General features: G+C 44.9%; 1 protein-coding gene across 6 annotated transcripts in view; it reads right to left on the bottom strand.

The window, feature by feature from the left end:
* TNC (tenascin C) overlaps window positions 1–21,181 on the bottom strand; it is a 72,004-nt gene that overhangs the window by 22,094 nt on the left and 28,729 nt on the right. For 2 of the 6 annotated variants that reach the window (XM_053961928.1, XM_053961929.1), the window contains 10 exons: window positions 20,340–20,455; window positions 20,103–20,259; window positions 19,255–19,524; window positions 18,034–18,219; window positions 17,198–17,287; window positions 16,295–16,558; window positions 6,960–7,232; window positions 4,809–5,081; window positions 3,469–3,741; window positions 929–1,204 (listed from right to left, as the gene is read on the bottom strand). In XM_053961928.1, coding sequence (XP_053817903.1) covers window positions 929–1,204; window positions 3,469–3,741; window positions 4,809–5,081; window positions 6,960–7,232; window positions 16,295–16,558; window positions 17,198–17,287; window positions 18,034–18,219; window positions 19,255–19,524; window positions 20,103–20,259; window positions 20,340–20,455 — 2,178 coding nt within the window. The remainder of the gene's footprint in view (window positions 1–928; window positions 1,205–3,468; window positions 3,742–4,808; window positions 5,082–6,959; window positions 7,233–16,294; window positions 16,559–17,197; window positions 17,288–18,033; window positions 18,220–19,254; window positions 19,525–20,102; window positions 20,260–20,339; window positions 20,456–21,181) is intronic. The other 4 variants (XM_053961933.1, XM_053961934.1, XM_053961930.1 and 1 more) reach the window with 3 other exon arrangements.

Below are 21,181 nucleotides of genomic sequence, written 5' to 3'. Positions count from 1 at the left end.
GCAAAAAAAAAAAAAAAAAAGGCCAAAGTTTCACAAGATTCTCAGTGTATTTTGCTCACTCAAAATCTGACAAGTCAAACAGGAAGATCAGGTGGCTCTGCTAAGCCCTGGCCTTGATCCTGGAGCCCAGGCTCTGCTTGTATTTCTCCACAGTATTTGTCCAGCCTAGCTCTGTTGGCTCAGGAGCTGATTCAGCCAATCTTCCAACCACTCAAAATCCCACTCACCTCAGAAAACACCAGTTAGTTAAAGGCAGAACCTTCTCCTGAAAAGGGCTTTGGGTTTGCTTTTGACATTTCACAAACACTGAAATGGATTTTGTTAGAAATCGCCATAAAAATTCCCCCCGAAGAGTTATAATTTGGAATTCCTTATGCATTAATATTTACACATTTGAGTACTCAGAGATATTTTTGCATCTTATTTACTTCTAATCAAGCAATCCCCAAGATTCACATACTGGGTAGGTCTCTGGAAGGGAACATCCTGGGACAGGAGGTGTTCCATGAGCCAGTCCTGTCTGATGAACTCCTGAGCAGCAGGCAAATTTCTCCCTCAAACTTCAGGAGTTATAAAAGATTATTAGACATGGGAGAAAGGCTCCAGAGGGGTCTTAATGACAGAATCATGGAATCACAGAATAATTTGGGTTGGAAGGGACCTTAAATTCATCCAGTTCCATGGGCAGAGATAATTTCCACTATCACAGCTTGCTCAGAGCCCCATCCAACCTGGCCTTTTAACTCCCTTTAAACTAATCCTGCTCCTAGGAATTTTTTTAAGGTCAACATTCCTGTTCTGACCCCTCTTTGCACCAGGTTTTCAAACAAACCCAGCGCTGCTGGCGAGATACTCCGTGCTGGGGAGATCCTTTTTGGGAACATGCATTTCCCTGAGCCAAGAAAGGGACTCCAGAGCTTGGAGGTACCTGTGGTGACAAAAGCAGTGAGGGGCTCAGTGTGGACACCTGCCCTGGTGGTGCCCTGAATGTGAATGTCATAGGCAGTGTGATCTGTGAGGCCTGAGATGTGGGCGCTGCGGGTGCCCCCCGGCACTGTCAGCTCCTGGGCTTCGTGTGCCGCCAGGGAATCTTGGATTTTGATAACAAACGTGGCAAAGGGCCCATCTCGGGTGGTCCAGGACAGGTTGAAGCTGTCAGGGGTAACGTTTGTGAGGGCGAGCGTGCCCAGCTGTGGCTCAGCCTCTGGGGGAGAAAGGAACACAGGTGAACAGACAGGTGAAAGGAACACCCTTTTACTCAAAGGGGTGGGGGAATCAGCAGAGGGGGGTTGTAGGCGCTCAAAAATAATGTTTTAATCTTGTTTCGCTGTGGTTGAATAAAAATATTAAAATAAAATAATAATTTTTTAAAAAAGCAGTGTTGCAAGAGCTATTTTCTCAGGTTTTGGAAAGAAGCCATGAAATTAGTGCTGACTTTTATATTTTTTCATTAAATTTTCTTCAATAAACTCAACTTGCCTAATGAAATCTGGGCCTGATTTACAGAAGCACCAACAGCATAGACATACAAAGTGTGGGAACTCCACACTGGGAATTTGATGGGAATACAGACCCAAAGCAATTCCAAAATAGAGAAAGTAGGATTCAGGCAAGAATCCTTGAAATCACATTCCAGGTTCTGTTTGGTGTTTCTGTTGCCTGGAGTTGTAGATACTTCTATTTTTGGACTCTGAGGTTTAGGAGGGATTTCAGGGATATTATCAGCACTAATCTCAGCCCAAAACCTCCCTGGACTCCATGGATAAAGTGTTCCTCATCCTCTGATTAGGTACAATCAGAGAATGTCTAATAAACAATAAACCCCACAACACTGCTCTTGCTCTCCTTCCTGACTGTTCAGTGGTCAGGGCACCTCCTTAAGAAACCAAGACTTCCCTTTTCTGCTGGAGAAAATTCAAATTCACATTTTTGCCCTGCCAGGAGAGAAACTTGTCCTTCAGGAGAGGGAGAGCTCCTTACCCATTCTCTTTTAAAACTCTTACACTTAGCACAAAAATCATTAAAGCTTCATTAAAGCCCAGAGAGAGAACAAACATGACCCAACAGTCAGAGGGTCAGAGAACCCTGTGTTTGCTCTCTGGGCTGATTTTCTAATTTTTATGTTGCCAATTACGTAGGAACCAAGAACACATTGGGAAATGCAGCCAGTGAGACACAGAAAAATAATGATGGAAGAGTGATTCATGCTGGGAAAGAAGTCAGAGAGAGGATCCCACTGACAGAGAGTGGTGAAAGAGTGAAATCTTTTCCTTTGCTAAAACAAGTACTTCTGCAAGATGTTCCAACTTTTACTCCCGTCCCCCATTGCAAGACTTTTAAATGATAATCCACCTCGTTCTCTGGAATTGTCTGGGAAGAGGTGAATGGAAGTGGCCCCGATTAAGGACACAGATGTCACAGATGTCATGCTATCAACCAGTGAGCATGGATGCCTTCATGGCCAGCAGGGAAGGTGCCACCATGGTGCTCTTGAAGACAGGCAAGGAGATGAGAAAATATCCACAAAGCAAACAGGCTTGGATGGAAAACCCAGGAAAATTGAGCCCTCAGCCCCACATGCAGCTCAGAGAGGGCAAACTGAGCCTTTCCAACCTCATCCTGGCATGGCCACATTCCTTCACATGCCACCTGCATCCATGGTCAGGCACATTCCCATCATGACTCCCAGGAATGTTACATGCAAAATGAGCTGGAGTCATATCCTCAGGCAAGTCTTAGTGATCTCCTGCCATCCTGGAATCACCACCACCCAAGGAAACAAGACAGGCTGTGGAGACTCAAAGGGAGCAATGCAAGGGGCAGAGTGCTGGGCTGACCACCAAGAAAAGGGGAATTTGTTTTTTGAGCCCTGCTCTGTGATGAGAACATAAAAATCCTGGGCAGAGAAAATATCAGAACCAGCAGAAGGAGGCCAGACCACTCCATGCAGTTTGGGTTGATCATTTCACATGCGGCACGAAATGCCCACCAGAGATGCAAGTGCCTTGGGAGACATTTGGGTTTAAGGAGGACAAAACTGACATGCAGGTGCCTCTCCGGGCTGAGAACCACATGAAGGCCTCTCTCCCACCCCCAGCAAAGCAAGGGAGGGTGGGATGAACAACTTCATTCAAGATCAAGTGCAAAGATGCTGAGTGAAGCACATCAACCACCTGGAGCAAGGCAATTATATATACACTGAACTTGCAGAGAGGTGTGTATATATAAGGAAACCATCATGGTTTACTACTGCCTCTCTTAATGCTGGGGGCACTTTTTCAGCCTTTTCCGTTGCCAAAGATCTTTTTCCAAGTCCTCTCAGTGCCTTTCAGCCTCCCCCTCATGGTGATATCCCTATAATTCCCCAAGGGAACGACAATGAGTTGGAGCCACGTTTTAGAGCAGTTTGGTGGACAGCAAGGGAAAGGAGAATAAAAAGCAAACCTGGAAGGTGAAACAGTGAAATACCTGTGGTTGCCATGGCTGTCAAGGTCTGCCCACCTTGCCCATCAATTACCCCATGGAGCTGGACTGTGTAATTAGTGGCAGCTTTGAGGTTGGTCACTACAGAGTGCCGGGAGTCCCCTGGCACTGTGAGCACCAGGGAGTCCAAGGGGAAGTCAGAGTTCCTGACTTCCAGAATAAAGTGGTCAAAGGCCTTGTCCTGTGCCTCCCAGGTGAGTGACAGGCTGGCTGAGGTAGCGTTTGATACACTGAGTTTGCTAAGGAGAAGTTCCTCTACTACGGGAAGAAAAACAAATGGAAACTTATCAGAGTTATTAAAAGCCAAAGCAATAAAATAAATTAATAGAAAAGTTTGAATTCACCCAACCACGGGTCACAAGGGTCACCCAGCCTTGTGTTTCCCTATGTTTCCCATACCCCTGCTGTTACCCTGACCCTGCTACCCATCATCAAATGAGGATTTTCACAGTCTGCTGCTGCTGGAAATTGATATTATATTATCAGGTAGCTGAGATTTGATATTTCGCTTTCACTGACCACTTTACTCCATTCTTATGACAAATCACTATGACAGCTTTTCCTAGAGGGGCAGAATTTGGTGGAGGTGTTAAACGATCACACCACCAGCCATTATCTGCCTGCAATAACAACGTTCTGTTTCTGTAGTCCAGTCCTCACTTCCCACTATCATCCTGAACATTTGATTTCCCTGTCTTTTCTGGGAAAACTGTCAACTGTAAAACCTTGAAATGTTCAATGTGCCAACAACTCAGTGCCTGCCTATTTCCTTCTCTGACATCAACTCAAATGGACTTTTCAATCTCTCACCCAACACAAGCTGAATAATTGAAGCTGAATTCAAGCACTGAATGTGCCTTGCAGGATTGTGCTGGCACAGACTGAAACGTGCCTGACATCTTTTGGGAGAATCAGGGTAAATCTGTGTCTAGAAATCAGCTTATCTGAGAGAAACTGTGTCCTCTCTGAGCTGTGGGACAGGTGCACACACAGGTTGAAAGGTGACCATAAGAAATCATCTCCCACTTGGTTCTTGGGATATTTGCTTCGCTTCTCTCCTGCCTCAGAGGCTGCCCCAGCCTTGATGTCTAGACTCATTGTGTGAGTAGAATCCCAGCACGATGTGATTGCCTGACTTTGCTGGATGGGATGGTGGCTCAGCATTCACAGCTCACAATGTCCCCGGCCGGGCTTCCTCGGAAGGCGTAGAGGCAGAGGATTGAGAAATGGGTGGGCAGTGGGGTAGCTGAGGGCAGGGAAGGGGGCACAACCTGTAAGGAAGAGTTCAAAAAAGCAGAGTTAGCACTGAGGTAGGTTTTGTGTACCTGTGGTAGCTGCAGCACTGATTGCCTGTGTGCGGAACCCGCGAGAGATCCCGGAGAGGTAGACAATGAAATCAGTGCTGGGAGAAAGCCCTGAGATATGAGCAGTCCTTGAGCTGCCTGAGAGGTTGAACTCCATGGGCTCCAGCAACCTGTTAGAATCAATAATTTCAATGGTAAAGACGTCGAAGTCCCCGTTGGAGGCTGTCCAGGAGAGGTTGAAGCTTTCGGGGGTAATGTCGGAAACCATTAGCTCAGCAACGCCGGGCTGCTCTCCTGGGGAGGGAAACAACACCGGTCAGAAGGTGCCCCGACCTCCTCCTGCTCTCAAAGGCACTGCCAGCTGGGGAAGGGGGTGTGAGTAAAAGCTTGCTACAAGCAGACAGGTACTAAGGGGAGGAAATCAAATGAAAGTGTCACAAAATGTTAGATAAGAAAAAAAATTAAAATAACATTTAAAACTATGATTATTTCCCTTTGAGGTCTGAGTATGAAAGCAGATGCAAAAGGAGTTTCTTGAATGCCCCTGGGGCATTTGGAAAAGATAACTTCCAGTTTTAGGAGAAGCTAAAACCAAAGCTGTTGCTTTATCCAAAGGAAAATCTTGTGTTTTGTTTACTCTTCTAGTTTCCCTTTCAGCTTAAGTCTGTGAAAGCTGGCTTGTAATTTCAGAGCTGGAGCCAAAATGCAAAACAGGGAGAGATGCCTTGGGGTTTCTTCCTCTCTGCAGACATCCCCGTAGTGTTACAGGAAGGTTCAGATATTTTTTAACAATTGGAAGTCCCCAGAAGGGAAGATTTTGAAAAGCCGGGTGCTGAGCTTGACCCAGAAAGGGAAGGGAAAACCTCAGCAGGGCACTTTCTGCTGTTTTCACGAGGGTAAGGGAAGGGAGCACGTTGCATATTGAGGCAGGACACCCATGATGCGTTTCCTGCTTTGTCTCTTTGTCCAGCACATTGCTCTGTTCTCCACGGGCATCTGCTCCCAGCTCCTGGTGAGGACTCTCAAAGCTCAGCACTTTCACTGGGACACAGCACAGACATTCCTGCCCAAGCCAGGCTGCTCCAAGCACTACAGAAACAAGCAAGCTCTGCTGCACTTCATGCTTTAATTCTGATTAGTTCTCACAGGTGCTTTCATCCCTTTCTGTGCTGGTTGCTGTGTGCTTGGGGGAGCCTGGCATGAGCCAGCTCTGGCTATCTCACAGAGACAGGAGGCTGCAAAGGGCTGGAGGGGAGCCCAGAGGCAGCAGAAATTGTCTGCAAGAAATTATCTGAAGGAAAGGCCACTGGTGCCCCTTTAGAGCCAATTAATTCACACTGTTCATTGCAGTTATCATAACACCTGGGAGGATCAGAGAGCCACAGAGCAGAGATGAAAATATACATTTATCTCTCATGGTCAAAGCCTGTGATAAGCTCCTTTTTCAAACTGTTGCGTTTCACATGATCAGCCAGAAAATTATTTTGGGGCCCTTGATGAGCTTCATGCAAACTCCTGATAGCACAGAGCTCACCTGCCTCCTTTCAGGCCAGTTTTATCCCAGGGTAGTTCTGGTGAATTTGATCTTTTGCTTTATATCTTTTTCAGGCCAGACTGTTTCGTGATCTTAGATGGATTAATGCTTTTTATTTGTCTTATTAGGAATTAATTTGTGTCCTTTCCTATATGAGAACATATGGAAGGTGTTTGTCCTTGCCCTGAGTCAGGTACACACAACTTTATTGAGTCTGAATTCACACAGAAGCTGCTGCAGAATTGCAGAGGCAGCTTCTGAAGAGTAAAAACTGAAAATACTCTCAGGCTTTGAGTATCTGGGCTAATAAATGAAAGATTTTTATAATTTTACCAGGCAACCTGGCCTTTCCCAAGCAGGTACAACATCCAGCTGTTAGTGTCAGCCATGTAAGTGAGGAAAGGGAACAAAAAAAAGCTGTTCTGAGGTGGGGTGGGGGAAAGCAGGGAGGGAAGGGCTGCACCAGGGCACTGAGGCTCTGGCTGGGAAGCCTGACCATGAGGCATCTCCATGCCAGAGATGTTCAGCCAAGCTTTAAGGAGCTCAAGGCTGACCCAGCGAGCAGGGTTTGCCCGGCGCTCGCAGGAGCTCCGGCTCACATCTCTGTCAGAAAGAACCTGGGGCTGCAGGAGAGGTACCTGTGGCAGTCTCAAGAGAAAGGGGCTTGGTCCTGTAGCCCCGAGTGACCCCCTGAAGGGTGATGGTGTAAGGAGTGTTGGCCTTGAGGCCGGTGACATTCACAGAGCTCAGTGTCCCCGGGACTGTGACATTGCGCGTCTCCTCGGGCTTGCCAGACTCCTGCACCTGGAGGACAAAGTTCTCATAGGCCCCGTCAGCTGCTGTCCAGGTGAGCTGGAAACCATCCCAGCCAGGCTCTGCTACCGAGAATTTCCCCAGCTCAGGTTCCTCCTCTGGATAAGGACAGAGAGTCAATCTGTTACTTGGGTTGCAGAGGGGTGCTGATGTCGGATTATTTAATGAGGTTCTGTGTTAATGAATTTCACATTTAATCAAGGCCACAGAGATGCTCCCCTGCCTCCCTGCATTTACATTATCAGCTGCCTCAGATAACTTCAATAAAGCCTCTTTGGAGACATGGCAAACAGAACAGCGAGAGAAGGACTGTAATAATTAATAAACTTTTAGAGGCTGCCCAGAGAAAGCAGCTCATAGAGAATCTTACAGCTATGAGTGTTTTATCAACATTAATCACAAGTCTCTGTGAGATAAGTAGGTATTACTGTGACAGCTTCACTCAGTGTGATACACTGAGTTGTGAAACAACTTTACTTCAGTGCCATTCTGAAGTAACTGAAGTGTTGTAGGGGTAGGAAAGGGTACAGCTTAGAGTAGTTGGGATTCAGATATTTATGCTTTTAATTGCATCCACTTGAAGGATGCTGCCTATGCTTCCAAACTATTTCTAATACAAAACAACAAAGAAGAGGAAAATGCCTCCATGTCTGCATGTCTTTAATGGATTTGTCTTCTTTTGTCACATTATTCTACCCACACACCCTTCCCGTGGGTGGAGACAGGACTTTCAGAGTTGCTGATATTAATCTAAAATCAAAATGTTCATTCACAGAAATTAACATTCTTGCAAAGCCCCACAGGGGTAGCCAAGGAAGCTGGGAGCCATCAGAGGTAGCTCTGCTGTTACACTGGAAAGTTGAGGTCATTTGCTCAGCAAGAATGGAAAATTCTTTGCTACAAGGGAGACACAACTGATTCCTTAATATTAACAGTCAGAGGGGAAAAGGAGAGAGCACTGCCTGGTTTCTCTACCTGGAAACTCCTGTGTGTTCTATCACTGACCTGTGGCCTGTGATGATTTTCTAGCACCCTTCTGATTTATTTGAATTGTTGCACATAAGTGTTACAGTAAGAACAGAGTGTCTCTGAATAATCCCATTCTGCATGACTGAGAATTCATAAGAGATGCTGCATGAAGGGAAATGGATCTGATTTGTCAATTCTAAACTTCAACTTCATGCGTGTTGTAATACAGAAGTTAAGGGGGCCTTGGAATAAATGAAATTTAGGCTCAGTAGCATCACTCATATGGAGTAAAACCAGAGTGATTGTTGCAAGACTGCTCAAAGCCTTAGCCAGGCAGCTGGGGCTGGATTTTCAGAGGCTGAGCACTCATAGATCATAACAATCTTCAGTAAAATTCATTAACAAATCAGTAAATTGCTGCTATTCAGGAACACAAGTTCTGTTGAGCTTTTCCCATCCTGTTAGAAGGAAAGAGATTGTTTATGACATGATGACAATGTTCAACAGCAATAAAAGAAATGCAATAATCCAGAGCTGTCCTCCCTTATCAGGAACAGAAAGGATTTTCACTGAGGTAAAATAAGAGTTCTGTCAAAATAGGACTGTTATCTGGAAAAGAGAAAGCAGAACAGAAAGGGAACTGATTGTATCAGAGATCACGATCTGTTGGTGGCAACAGAAACAAATAAAACAAATACATTTCCTTAAAATGAAAGTGAAACTAAAGTTACAGTGAAGTTAAATCTTTTAAATAGAAGCTTGTTTACAACAAGAAATGCAGGAACCATCACAGGTTGAAAGCAATTCTGATTTCTCTGAAAATGCTCAGTTTCATTCTCCTCCACGATGCAGAGCCCCTTTTCCTGCCATTTGTTTCTCATGCATGTCAGAGACACAAAAGCAAACAACCCTCTCATGCTCTCCAGGGACCAGGGGTTCTCCTGTGGAATCATGCACCAAACAGGATTGTTGGGGAGCTCCAAAATGCTCAGCCATCAGCATCCAACACAGATGACAAAGCAACCACAGTGCCATGGTAAAGATCAAGGGATGATGTTTCTTATTTAAAAACAAACAAACAAACAAAAAACCAAAATCACAGAGAACAAACCATGGAGAGGTGAGACTGTTCTGGCTCTGTGAAACAATCTTTGTGTCTCTACATAAGTAGTTTATCTCATGTTGGGAATTTGGTTTTGAGGGAAGTACAGTCCTTAGTCTCCAGATCTGTGCTCACACCCTGGTGCTTTGGTCATTATTGAGCTCAGCCCTGTCACCTCATGAAATTCATGGAACGGGGGTAAGAGGTGGGAGTTTTTGGAAAGGTGTCACAATCTTTTTTTTTTTTTTCTCTGAAATCACCACTTCCATGCCAAACTCCTCCTGTGTTTAAGCACAATCCAGACAAGCACATGCAGCATCTCTCTGCTCCCACATCCCTTATGAGCAGCAGATGCATCAACGTCTCTCTTTGCATGCAATTTAAAAAGAGAGATTTGATGCTGCATCACCTGCAAAACGGCATGGGGCATTGTCCATGCTGCACCACCCGAGGCTCTCATTCCATAGCTGTAAGAGTTTCATCCCGTGCAAAAGTTAGAATAAACCAGCCAAGAGGAAAAGCATCATTCACAAAGCCTAAAATCCATACCAAAGCCATATGGAAGTGAAGTTCTGGATTTTGAAGCAGAAAAGGAACACGTGGCTGTGAATCCATGGGAAATACCTATAGCAGATAGAGCTTCCAGGGATCAAGAGAACTGGCTTTGAGTACTTCCACAGAGGTTAATCTGGACTTGTGAGCCAGCTGGGAGATTGGGAATTTCTGTTTCTCAAAGATTTCCCAGCAGAAATATTTCCTGTGTTCTCTTTAAAATGGACAGGCCTTTCAGAGTGATAGGGAACTGATCAAATACCTCATCCTGTGCTGCCCAGGACAGGGTGAAACTGCTGGAAGTCCTGTGGGTTATGTTAAGGTCATGAAGAGCCCCAGTGGCTTCTGAGCTGGGCAGGTGAGGGGGCAATAAAAGCAGAGCAGGAGGCTCAGAGCTGGGGGATGTTAAATAACTGAGCTGGGAGGATCAAATGGTGTTTCACTGTTTGATTCTCCAGGTGTGGTGACCAGAAGTGCTAAAAAGTGCTGAAATTTCCTGTTTCACTGTTTGATTCTCCAGGTGTGGTGACCAGAAGTGCTAAAAAGTGCTGAAATTTCCTGATAATAACCCCCCAAACAACATCTAACATCTGCTAACATCTGCTCCAACACACTCTGTGGGCTGTGCATTGGGAGCTCTGGAAACAAAGCAAACAGAGGAGTTCTCCTGGTTTTGGAGGCTGAGTCCAGGCCTCGAGCAAAGGGAGCATCAGCACACACAGACTGGTTCTCACAGAGCCACCCTGAGCAGCAGATCCAGAGCAACAACCAGCACACAGAGATGAGCAGGAATGCTTCCAGCAGGGAGCTGGCACATCCTCAGCTGATGGAAATCAGTTCTCTTTGATTACTTCCAAAGAACTTTGCTCATTTACATCACATTGGAACCCTGAGTATCCAAACATGCCCTTTTTCAACACCCATCAATGAATACTCCTGATACAAACCATGAAGGGATTTCATGCCAAAAATCACAAACACATCCAAACCCAGGCTGAGAAATCACAGCAGAAACATGCTAAAGCTCCTCATATCCTACCAAAAACAGGCTTGGAGATGTTATCCATTGTGACACATGCAGAAGAAAGTGGAGGGGACACACATTCTTGCCTGAAAACTAGGATAGAAAGAACTTTAAAAATATTTCTTATAGGGGATCCAGGAATGGAAAGGGGAAAGGCCTGGCTTTCAACACGCTGAATGATCTATGGGTATATCCTGTAGAACAGTCAGATTCTGGAAATCTGAGAGCTGTGGAGGTCACAGGCAACGTGTTTCTGATCCTAGCCACAAGGCACCAGGCAGGGGATTTTTCTGACATGCAGAATTATCTCCTCATTAGTGGGAACCCACATCATTTCACACCTCGGTGACTTCCTTGCTTTCATGCTCCACTTGCATTCAATAAGAGAAAGCAAGTCATCGAGCACCATCCATCAGCTCAGCACAAATATGTACTCAGGATTCATTACAGGTGTCCAAATTCACACATTCATCACAAAGAAATACATTTTCAGAGGAGCAAAATCAATTAGAAATGTTTTCAAATAGATGCAGAAATGTTATCTTGTAAATATGCTCTCAGGTCAACTACAGGTGTGAAAACATTGTTTTCACAGTGTGAGTTTTCTGCTCACCTCTGGGAAGAAGAGAAGCCTGTAAGGCAAAGACTGATTTATATTTATATATAATATAAATATGTATATTTACATATGACATTGATATTCTTGATTTAGGTAAGAACTGCCCTTAAATCACCCCAGACATGATCTGAGCAGGCTCTGACTATGCTGCAATCTGGAGATAACCATGTTTCCATCACACCAGCACAGCTACAATGCTCACCACTGCCATCATCCCCTCTTTCCCAGTAAACCACTGTCAGAGCTGTTATCTGGCTGCTCCAGGGCTGCTGACCTCGTGGAACAAAGCAGGAAGGTTTGGAACCATTCTGCAACTCCCAGCTGCTTGTGCATCAGCAGGTGCCAAGCAAGTCTTTCTTATTCTGGGAACAGGCAAAAAATGACAGCGTCAAGAGCACTGGCACTTGTTTAGTCTAAAAGTTGTTCATTTAACAGGCACAGAGGTGGCTGGGCTTTGCTGGGAGGGTTTCTGCTGAAGACAAGAGTGGGCAGCCCAGTGGGGAGGAGAGGGTGGCAGTGCATCCCACAGGGACAGCTCCCTGGGAAACTGAACTCTGAACTGGAAAGTGAAAATCAAATGTTCAAAAATACAAGAGACAATATAAAATTAGGGTGGCATTACACTCCTGATGTTCTGAGGGTGTGTGAGAGAACCCTGTGTAAGATCATAAAAACTGGCCTCTCATTTTCCCTGACCACCCCACATTTCTCCCACATCCCTGCCTGTTCTAGCACAGCCACACAAGGATTTGGTTACTCCAATCTAGGTGGAAAATGCAGCAGCAGTTCAAGTATATTATAAAAAATCTGAGGGACCAACCACCTGTGTGAGATTTGAATCCAGAAATTTGCTGGATTCACAAGTGGATTTATTGTATTGTGCCAACTTTGGGAGCTACATGGAGGTTGCCATGTACAGGTTGTTCCATGGAACATAGGGAATATAATTCTGAATATTACCTTGGACTTAATGACTCCACAAGTGAATTTGTGGGTGAGAAAGAATGGTTTTCCTCTACCACAGATATTAACACTCATATATCCCACATTCATTTCATGTGTATCAGGGGAATGTGTGGCTTTGTGTACAAACAAACAGGAGATGGACAAATTTAAATTCTATGAATACATGGAAAATACTCTGATACCACAGAAATATCAGTGTTCTTTGTTGAGCAGGCAGAATGCTGTAACAGATAATGGAAAATCTGGAAAACAATCAAACTGTAGAATAACAAGAGTGGTGGAGCTCAAACACTTGATTTAACAATGAGGGGAAGAGATGGGCAGAAAAAAAAAAAAAAAGAGAGCTCTGGGAGGTTCAGGTGGGTGGGTGACAGCCAGAGAATGATTCACAGTGGTGAGATGAATGAGCAGAGATTGAAGCTATGTAAAAGGGAAACTGGATGGATAACAAACATAGACTCCTTCCCAGGCTGGAATACTTCTTACTGTCAGCTTAGGAAATAGCTCAATATCTCCTGGTAAAATCCCCAGGCTGAGCCTGCCCTGAATATGTCTGTGGTGTGGTGTTGGCCTTTTGAGGAATTCCACTGGAATGTTTCTCTGGTGGTATTACTAAAAAGGATGGTCATGACATTTCCCCAACTCCTTGGGATAGAGCAAGAAGTATTCTGTATTACTTCTTGCTTTTGAATCTGGGATTTTAAATTATTCCCAAGAGGGGCTCTCAGCCACTTTCCTAATCTCTTGTGTGAGACATGATGACCCAGTGAGGTTTTCTTTTTAGCCCCCTTTGGCCAAACCACTTTCCCCTCTCTTAATCAGCTGATTAAATTGGGCTTGCAGTGCCTGTGCACCTCTGAATTTCATGAAGAAACCACTGCAGCACATCACAAGCCAGAAATACTCCAGAAATGGAGTAGCTACCTCTAAAAACCCTCATCTTGAACTCAGGCTCCAGGTGCTCTCAGAAGAGGAGTCAGCTGAACAAATGGACAATCTTCCCTGGCAAACTTAGTTTCCCAGTGCTCAGCACTGCACTTTCCCATGGAACTGGCTCACCTCATCATTCTTGCTAATGTTTCTTTGAGTTTGTATAAAAAAGGGTGGCGCAATCTGAGCCTTGGAGAAGCCAGGAGAGGAAGAGGGGCTGACGCACACCACGGACAAGGACCTTTGGTAAACAGCATAAATCTTGTGAAAAACATTCAGCAGAATGGAAAAGTCACTTCTCCAAGCCATGCTCTGCTGTACAAACTCACTTCCAGAGGCAAGACAGTATCACATCCACCATTCATCAACAGTTGCTGCACAATCTGGGTCCTTCAGCAGAGGAATTTGGGCTTGGCTCATGCTTTCTCTAATGCTCACTCATTCATCTCCCCAGGCCTCTCATGCCTGATGTATTGCCATCCCTCCTGCTCCAGGCCCCACATTGTGCTCTGCAGGCAGGGTTCCAGAGGCAGAGCAGGAGAGAACAAAGCTGCAGTCTGAGTGCTGGGCTGCTCAGAGCTGGGCTACGTGCTCACCCTGCAGATGAGCTGCTCATCTGCTGGGACATGCTCAAGGCAAGGTCCCTCCAAGGAGTGAAATGGCTCATTATCTTTAATTTCTGAGGCAAACCTTCGTGCAATGGCAGGTGGGACCCTCGTGATACCTTCACTAATAACAGAAAGGAGTTTCCTGTGGTAGGCACAGCTTCCAGAGGAGCAGAGTGCTGCTCTCCAGGCAATGCACACACCTTGGTTTTACAGGAAGTGTTGGTTTGGAGGCTGTCAATCCCAGCTCCCAGGGGTTCTCTGGGCAGGAAAGGCTCGGCTGTGACACTTCCATGTACTCCAGCACAAAACTGCTGTGGGTTCCTGTATTCACACACCACAAGACACTAAAGCTGTGTGGTCTGTTCCCCTCAGGACCACAAGGTCCCTCATGGAATTCTCCTGCATTTCTGAAGCCTTCTGGAGCAAAAAACTCATTTCAGGGAGATCCTCTGGGTCAGGACTCAATGCTTGCATTAGGGTTACACTACATGGAGCTACAAGACACAAACAAGCAAACAGAAATATGAAATATTCATTCTTTCCTTTTCAGCAAAATTTAGCAAACTTCACTCTATTATCTTTGCCATCCCTTGAGTGCAAGATCAGGGACATCAGTTAAAAAGGACTTTGTCACTTCAGCTGCACTTCAACCCTGTGAAGAGACAGAAGCAACAGTGGCCTCCATCCTGTATTATGGAAGATTTTGTGATGTGTCCTTTGCTCTAGGTTCATGAGTTCTGAATGTTTCAGCTTGCCTCCACAAGAGAGGGCAAAACAAGATTGTTTGGCTTTAGCCTGAGTACTTGGGACCTCCCAAGTGCTGGAACATGGATAAAGAGGAGTGTCTTGAGGGTAGAGGGAAAAGCAAACTGAAGAGACCACTTGTCTTGTACCGCCCAGGCTTCCAGAGAATTTGTGCTCCCTGTGCTCTGTGTTTGGATTTGTCCATTCCTACGCAGGAGAAAGGTCACAGAGCCAGGTTATGTCAACTGCTGCTCCCAGGAGCCCACTGCAGAGCCTTCTCTGTTTACTGGTGCTCTGAGTAAAGACATAAAATAAATACAGCAGCCAGATGAAGGTATTTCTAAAGAAAAAAAAAAAAAAAGGCAAACAAGGAAAAAGAAGACAACTTGTGAAGCTTTGGGAGCTGGTGCTGGAAAGACCAGGCTGTGAGATTCCACAGCACATTGTTTCTGCCTCTTCACCAGCTCTGCAGACTTCCTTGAAAACTCTCAGTCTTCCAACAGAGAAAGTTGGAAAATTGAAGCTTGCTCACACCTGCCACACAAACCTACAGCTTCCTTTTTTCTGGATGTGCCTCAAGGCTTCCCAGTTTTTCCCTGCACTGGACACAGGCCTGACTTAGGCATCAAACAACTCGTTCTGGACTGATGGTTTCCAGACCATGTAACTCTCTGGTGGATTGCTGTCTCTATAAAGCATTCAGAGGTTGTGCTGGCATGAACACTGCCAGGGAGTGTTGAATATGAACCCAGCTTTGATCATTTAAGCTGTGTAGGTATTAATTTGTAAAATCCACAACGTCTGGTATGTGCTCACCTCACAGATGGTCTTTGGGGAGAAAAGGATAAACACCTTGGTGTCTGATAGAGACAATAACTGTAGCCCAGCTGATTGTGATTTCACCATCTCTGCTTGCTTAGAGCAGTTAAGGCTTTGCCTCACAGGATTTAGGCTGAGAAACCTAAAGATTCAGGACTTATTTGTGTTCTATACTGAGATATAATTCTCTATGCAACAAAATTTGGCTCCAAATGTTTCACAAAGGATAAAACCTTGTTCAAGAAGTCATCTGATACTGGTCAGAGGGAGTGCTTTGCACAAATGGAGAAGGCAGAAACAGACAAATATAAGTCACAGTACCCAGTGGAAATGGTGGCTTGGACCAGATTGGGACAGGAGCCTTTCCCACTTTAGGATGACAAAACTGAAATAGGGCAACATCAGAGCCCCGCTGGCCCTGCTGAGGGATGATGGCCTGCTGTGAAGAGAATAAATTAGGCAGGAACAAACAAAGTTAAATACATTCTGGTTGCTCTTCCTCTTAGGATTCTGGCTGTGGAAAGCAAAACATGTAAAAGACATGATGTACAAAAATACCCAGCCTCACCTAAAGTAAAGAATGAGTTCTACATCCGTGCAGGACCAGTGGATGAGCTCTTTGTGAGGCCTCTCAAAGGATGAGCAAGAAATCATTGGGAGCATGGAGGTGAACACAGCAGGGAGGGACATACAGAGCTATCCTTCACTCTCTCATGCTGGCAGAGCTGTCTGCTCTGCAGGAGGTTCCCCAGCTACGGATTAGGAAATCAGATGAAGCTACCCCTGGGCTAGTCCTTGCCCAGTGACCACCAAAAGCTGTTACTCACCCGTGGAGCCCTTGACAGTGGTGGGTTTGCTTTTGTGCCGTCCCTTCTCTGCCAGCAGGCTGATGGTGTACTCCGTGCCTGGCTCCAGCCCCCGCAGCAGGAAGGAGGTGCTGTCCACAGGGATCTCCACCTCGCTCTTCTTCCCGGAGGGACCGGTGTAAAGCAGGCGGTAGTGGTCAAACTTGGCCACCGGCCTTCTCCAGCGGAGGGACAAGGTGGTCTCAGTGGGCTCGCTGACTTCCAAGTCCTTGGGGTTATCAAGATCTACAGGGTGAAAAACAAGCAAAGTTGAGGTGTCTCTGAACTGCTTTGAGAGAGTTTTTCAGGCATCTGTAGAGGAACATCTCCACTGGGGGTCTGGCAACAGTTCAGGGTCTGCCCACATTTGGGACCTTTTGAAATGGGTGGAGGATGATGATGCTCTCCTTTACAGACAAAACCAGAACAAATTTCTCCCCCTTATACTTGAGAGGCAGAAATAAAGCCTTCAGATAATTCACCTGGGAAAAGGCAGTATTGTGTGAAAAATTCTGGATTGGAAGGTCAATCAGGAGTACTGCAACCTCTCTTTGTCACATCAACATTTTGGCCACCACCATTCCTGCCAGAAACCCTCACAGTCAGAGGATGGCCAGAGAGATCACAGATAATAGTGCAAGCATTATTATCATTAGGGAGCTCACCTGGAGATGAAACTCCCAGAACATTAAAAGGGACAGGAAAAAGAAGTCAGATTCAGAGGTCATGACCTTTATGGAAATATTTTTCTTTTCCTTGACGGGAAATGTAGCAAAATGAAATTAAGAACCTTCTAAAACATCTCTTCCAGCATCTCTTAGAAATGAAGGAGTGGCTCCACCTGAGTTGCCTCCTCCAGAGCTCAGATGGGATCAGGACACTCACCAGTGCCAGCATTGATGGTAGCAGGAGCACTTTCCCTGTCGTTCCTCACTGCTGTCACTCCAATGCCATATTCAGTTCCAGGCCTCAAACCTACAAGATGAGGAGAAGAAATGTGAGTTCCTGTCCATGGAATATGCCTGCAGACATTTGTTGGAATAAGGAAGGCTGAATGGATGCAAAGTAAGAGATCTGCTTTCCTCTCTGCAGAGAATTGAGGTTTCTGTTGACCCTCCAGCTGACAAGCTGCAGACTGGCACCAGTGAATCCCACCCCTAGCACATGAAAATGCCTTTTGAGCTCAGGATGTGAAGCCCCTTCCACAAAACTGCTTAGAATTAGGGGAACTGATTTGTTGGATTCAGGGATGTATGTGGAAGGGAAATGGTTACATATCTTCTGCTGGCTGGTAAATCCATTTCACATGGCTTTAGATTCAATTTGGTCTACTCAATTTATAGAATCATGGAATAGTTTGAGTTGGAAGGGACATTAAAGATCATCTTGTTTGACCTCCTGCCATGGGCAGGGACACCTCCCACTATCCCAGGCTGCTCCAGCCTGGCCTTGGGCACTGCCAGGGATCCAGGGACAGCCACAGCTGCTCTGGGCACCCCGTGCCAGGGCCTGCCCACCCTCTCAGGGAACAATTCCTTCCTAATATCTCATCTAATTTCAAATTTGTAACCTCTTGTCCCCAAAAAATGTGCTTGAGAGCACTCAAAATTTGTTTTTACCTCTAATGTATAGTGACCACAAGGACATTTTTTTCTCCATGTCCTGTGCCCTGGGGTGACAAAAACAATGTGACATTAGTGACAATCTCGCCATTCCCCTACCTGTGAGTGTAGCTCTGGTTGTGGCCTGGCTGCCCTTGGGCACTGTGATCTCCACGTGGTCCCCTCCAGAGATGGGGGCAAACTTAATTCGGTAATTATCGACATTGGCGTGGCTGTTCTTCCACTCCAGGGTGATGCTGCTGTCAGTCTGGGACACCCGCTTCAGGTTCCTTGGAGCATCCAGGTCTGGAATCAACCAAGCAATAAATAAATAATTAGGAATATTTCTCTTCTGACAGCAGTCTCTTGTGACAGTGCTTTTTAGAAGGTGAAATGACCCATAAAGCTTCCTCACACGTGATCTTGTTATGTCTTAATTACAAAAAACAGAGGTTTTCTAGTGTGAAAAGCAGAGTTCACCAACTTCAGTTCAAGAAATTTAACTTCTATCTCCTGTGACAAAAATAACATTTTCACTTGCAATAATTAGTTTTTATTACAAAACAGGTTTGTGGAAAAAACGTGTTTGGATTAAAATAATGTTTTCCTTTACAATTATCTCAGCTTTCGGAAGGAAAAAAGAGCAAAGAACTGGTCATCTCTAGAATTTCTGTTCAGTAACATCTTGCATTCATGCCTGGAAGGAACTCTAAGTCTCAAAAAAAAGGTGAATATTATAGAGAAATTCAATGAGCTTTCATTTTTCACACCTACAGTAGCCTCAAATCCTGCTTCAAAATAAGAACTGTATTTTAGGATGAAAAGGGATGTAATTCACAGCTCTCTTAATGCATCAAGCCTTGATAACCTGCTAAAGGACCCACACTTTCCAAAAACATTCCCAGAACCACCAAGGAGCGCAGTAAATTTATAAAAGAATGGCAGGAAATATTTGCAGAAGTGAAGAAGAAAAAAATAACAGTTCTCTGCTTCTAAACTAATTAGGCAAAGAGAAATAAGATGGAATAGGAACTACAGAAGATATTTAGCTCATCAGACAGACAAATGATCCAGAGGAATTTGCTTTTTGAAGTAGGGATTTAGGATAAAAGACACAATAACCTAATTCCCATTTTTAAGATACATTTATATTCTTGTGGGGGGGGTCTAAATATTTTGGTGAGCCAACAGGGCATAAAAGGCACAGGAAATTATTCTCTACTTTCATGTGCTTCTAAAACAGGGCTGATTTTGCGTTGATCAGCAACCGCCAACTCCAGCAACAAGACACAAACAGCACAGGAGGATGGGTGGTGCCTGTGGCACCTTCCCAGCCCTCACCTGTGACAAAGACTTCCTTCACAGGGTCGCTTTCCATGTCCCCTCGACGAGACACGAGCGTCACCTCATACTCCGTGTGTGGCCTCAGGTTGCCAATGGAGTATTGGTTCTCATCTTCAGAGAGGTCAATGGTTGTCCTGTCCCCTGGAATGTCCTTGGGGCCATAAGTGAGCTCTACACCTTCAACTTCAGCCAAGGGTTTGGACCACGTGATGAGAGCCGTGGTGTCCGTGACGTCTTTGGCCTCCACCTGGCTGGGGGCATCAAGCTCTGTCACCAAGCAAAAGAGAGGGGAAAAGGGGCTTTAAAAAGGAATCTTGCCATGAAAAACACCCATATTCTTATGCTTTTAATTGGTGACTCAGGACAAAGTTAAAATTAATAAATCCTCATTTACGCTCTTCCTTTAGTTCCTGTAGTTTTAGACTCCAAATAGAATCAATCCATCAGAAGCAAATCCATCAAAACTCCTTCAAACCAGGAGATGCCAAAAGAAAGACAAGCAGAAACCCTAAGAGTTTCCCCACCTTCACACACTCTTCATGTAAACGTGATCAGGATGAAACAAATTCTAGCAAGAAATTCTAGTTTCTGCTGATGTACATCTTGAAAAAGGAATAAAAGTGCATGCTGCCTGCTACCTTCTAGCTGGACATAAATTTCCCTTCTGCTTCAAATTTAAGGGAATTATTTTTTCCTCATGTATTCATTAGCAACTCCACAATTTCCTTTTCTCCCCCTATTAACTCGCAATGTAGAGCTTTAATTTCTCTTTGTTTACAAACCCCCTAACGGCAGATGTTTTGTTGGTGGCCAACTAAAACCAGACCAAAACAGGTTGTGCTTACTTGTGGTGATGACTTTGGACAGTCCTGGTCCTCTGGTGTTGTTCTTCACTATATGGATGGACACATTGTACTGCTGCCCAGGTGCCAAACCTGGCTGCATGTAGGATGTCTCTGGCCTTTTCAAGCTGCTGGTTATGTCACCATTATCATCCTTTTTCTGGAACACATGGGACAATCAGTGAGTACAAACATAAAAATCCAGGATTTTTCGCTCTATACGTGAAACTGCTTCCTCACCATATTATGGAAGACCAGCTCCCAGCCATCAAAAGAGAAGTTCAGAGGGTCCCACTCCACCTGGACGGACGTTTCCCGAACAGATTTGAATCTCAGACCTTCTGGAGCAGGCAGATCTGTGGCAGAAGAAAGGGATATTCTCACATGAGCAGCAAATTCCCATAAATAGGGCACTGGGGTAGGACATCTTTCCACTTCTAGAAATATCTGCCAGGTGGGGATCTGCAGATGAGGCGTTAAACTCTCCTCAGATCCAGTTATTGTGACTTTGGAGAGACTTTCCTGAGCTGGTTAAATGTCACCTTAGAATGAAAAGAATTTTACCCTTGAAATCTCTTTTTTGTGCCCTCTTGAAAGAAGCCTGGTGTTGACTTTGGAAGTCAGGAGAGCTGAATCCTGCCCCAGCTCTCCAGAAATGAGCTCAGTGACAGAAATCAAAGAGCACCTTTTTCTATTGAGATGTTTAGATGTGACAGTGATGTGCACAAGACAAAAAGAAGATGAACAGCAGAAGTATAGACAGGCAGATAAAAGGTTAGATGTAGTAAATCACAGCAAAGATGCAAAAAAACTATAACCTCTACTTTAGCCAAAATAGTTTGAATGCAAATGATTTCATATTGCTCTTGTACTCTCTGCTACATTTTAATTTTTTTTTCTCAGAAAGAATTACCAGAATTTTTAAAATGAACATTATAATAAAGAAATGTGCATTATAATAAAGAAATATGCATTTTAATAAAGAAGCTAAGGTTCTTAATTCACAAAGGTTCTTAATTCACAAAGACCCTATACAGGAGACATTGAGAGCAGAAGAGTTTGTGAACTGTGCTTCTAACAAA

Source organism: Vidua chalybeata, chromosome 21 (assembly GCF_026979565.1).
Source record: "Vidua chalybeata isolate OUT-0048 chromosome 21, bVidCha1 merged haplotype, whole genome shotgun sequence".
NCBI lineage: Eukaryota > Metazoa > Chordata > Aves > Passeriformes > Viduidae > Vidua > Vidua chalybeata.
This window is presented reverse-complemented; position numbering and strand designations above follow the sequence as displayed.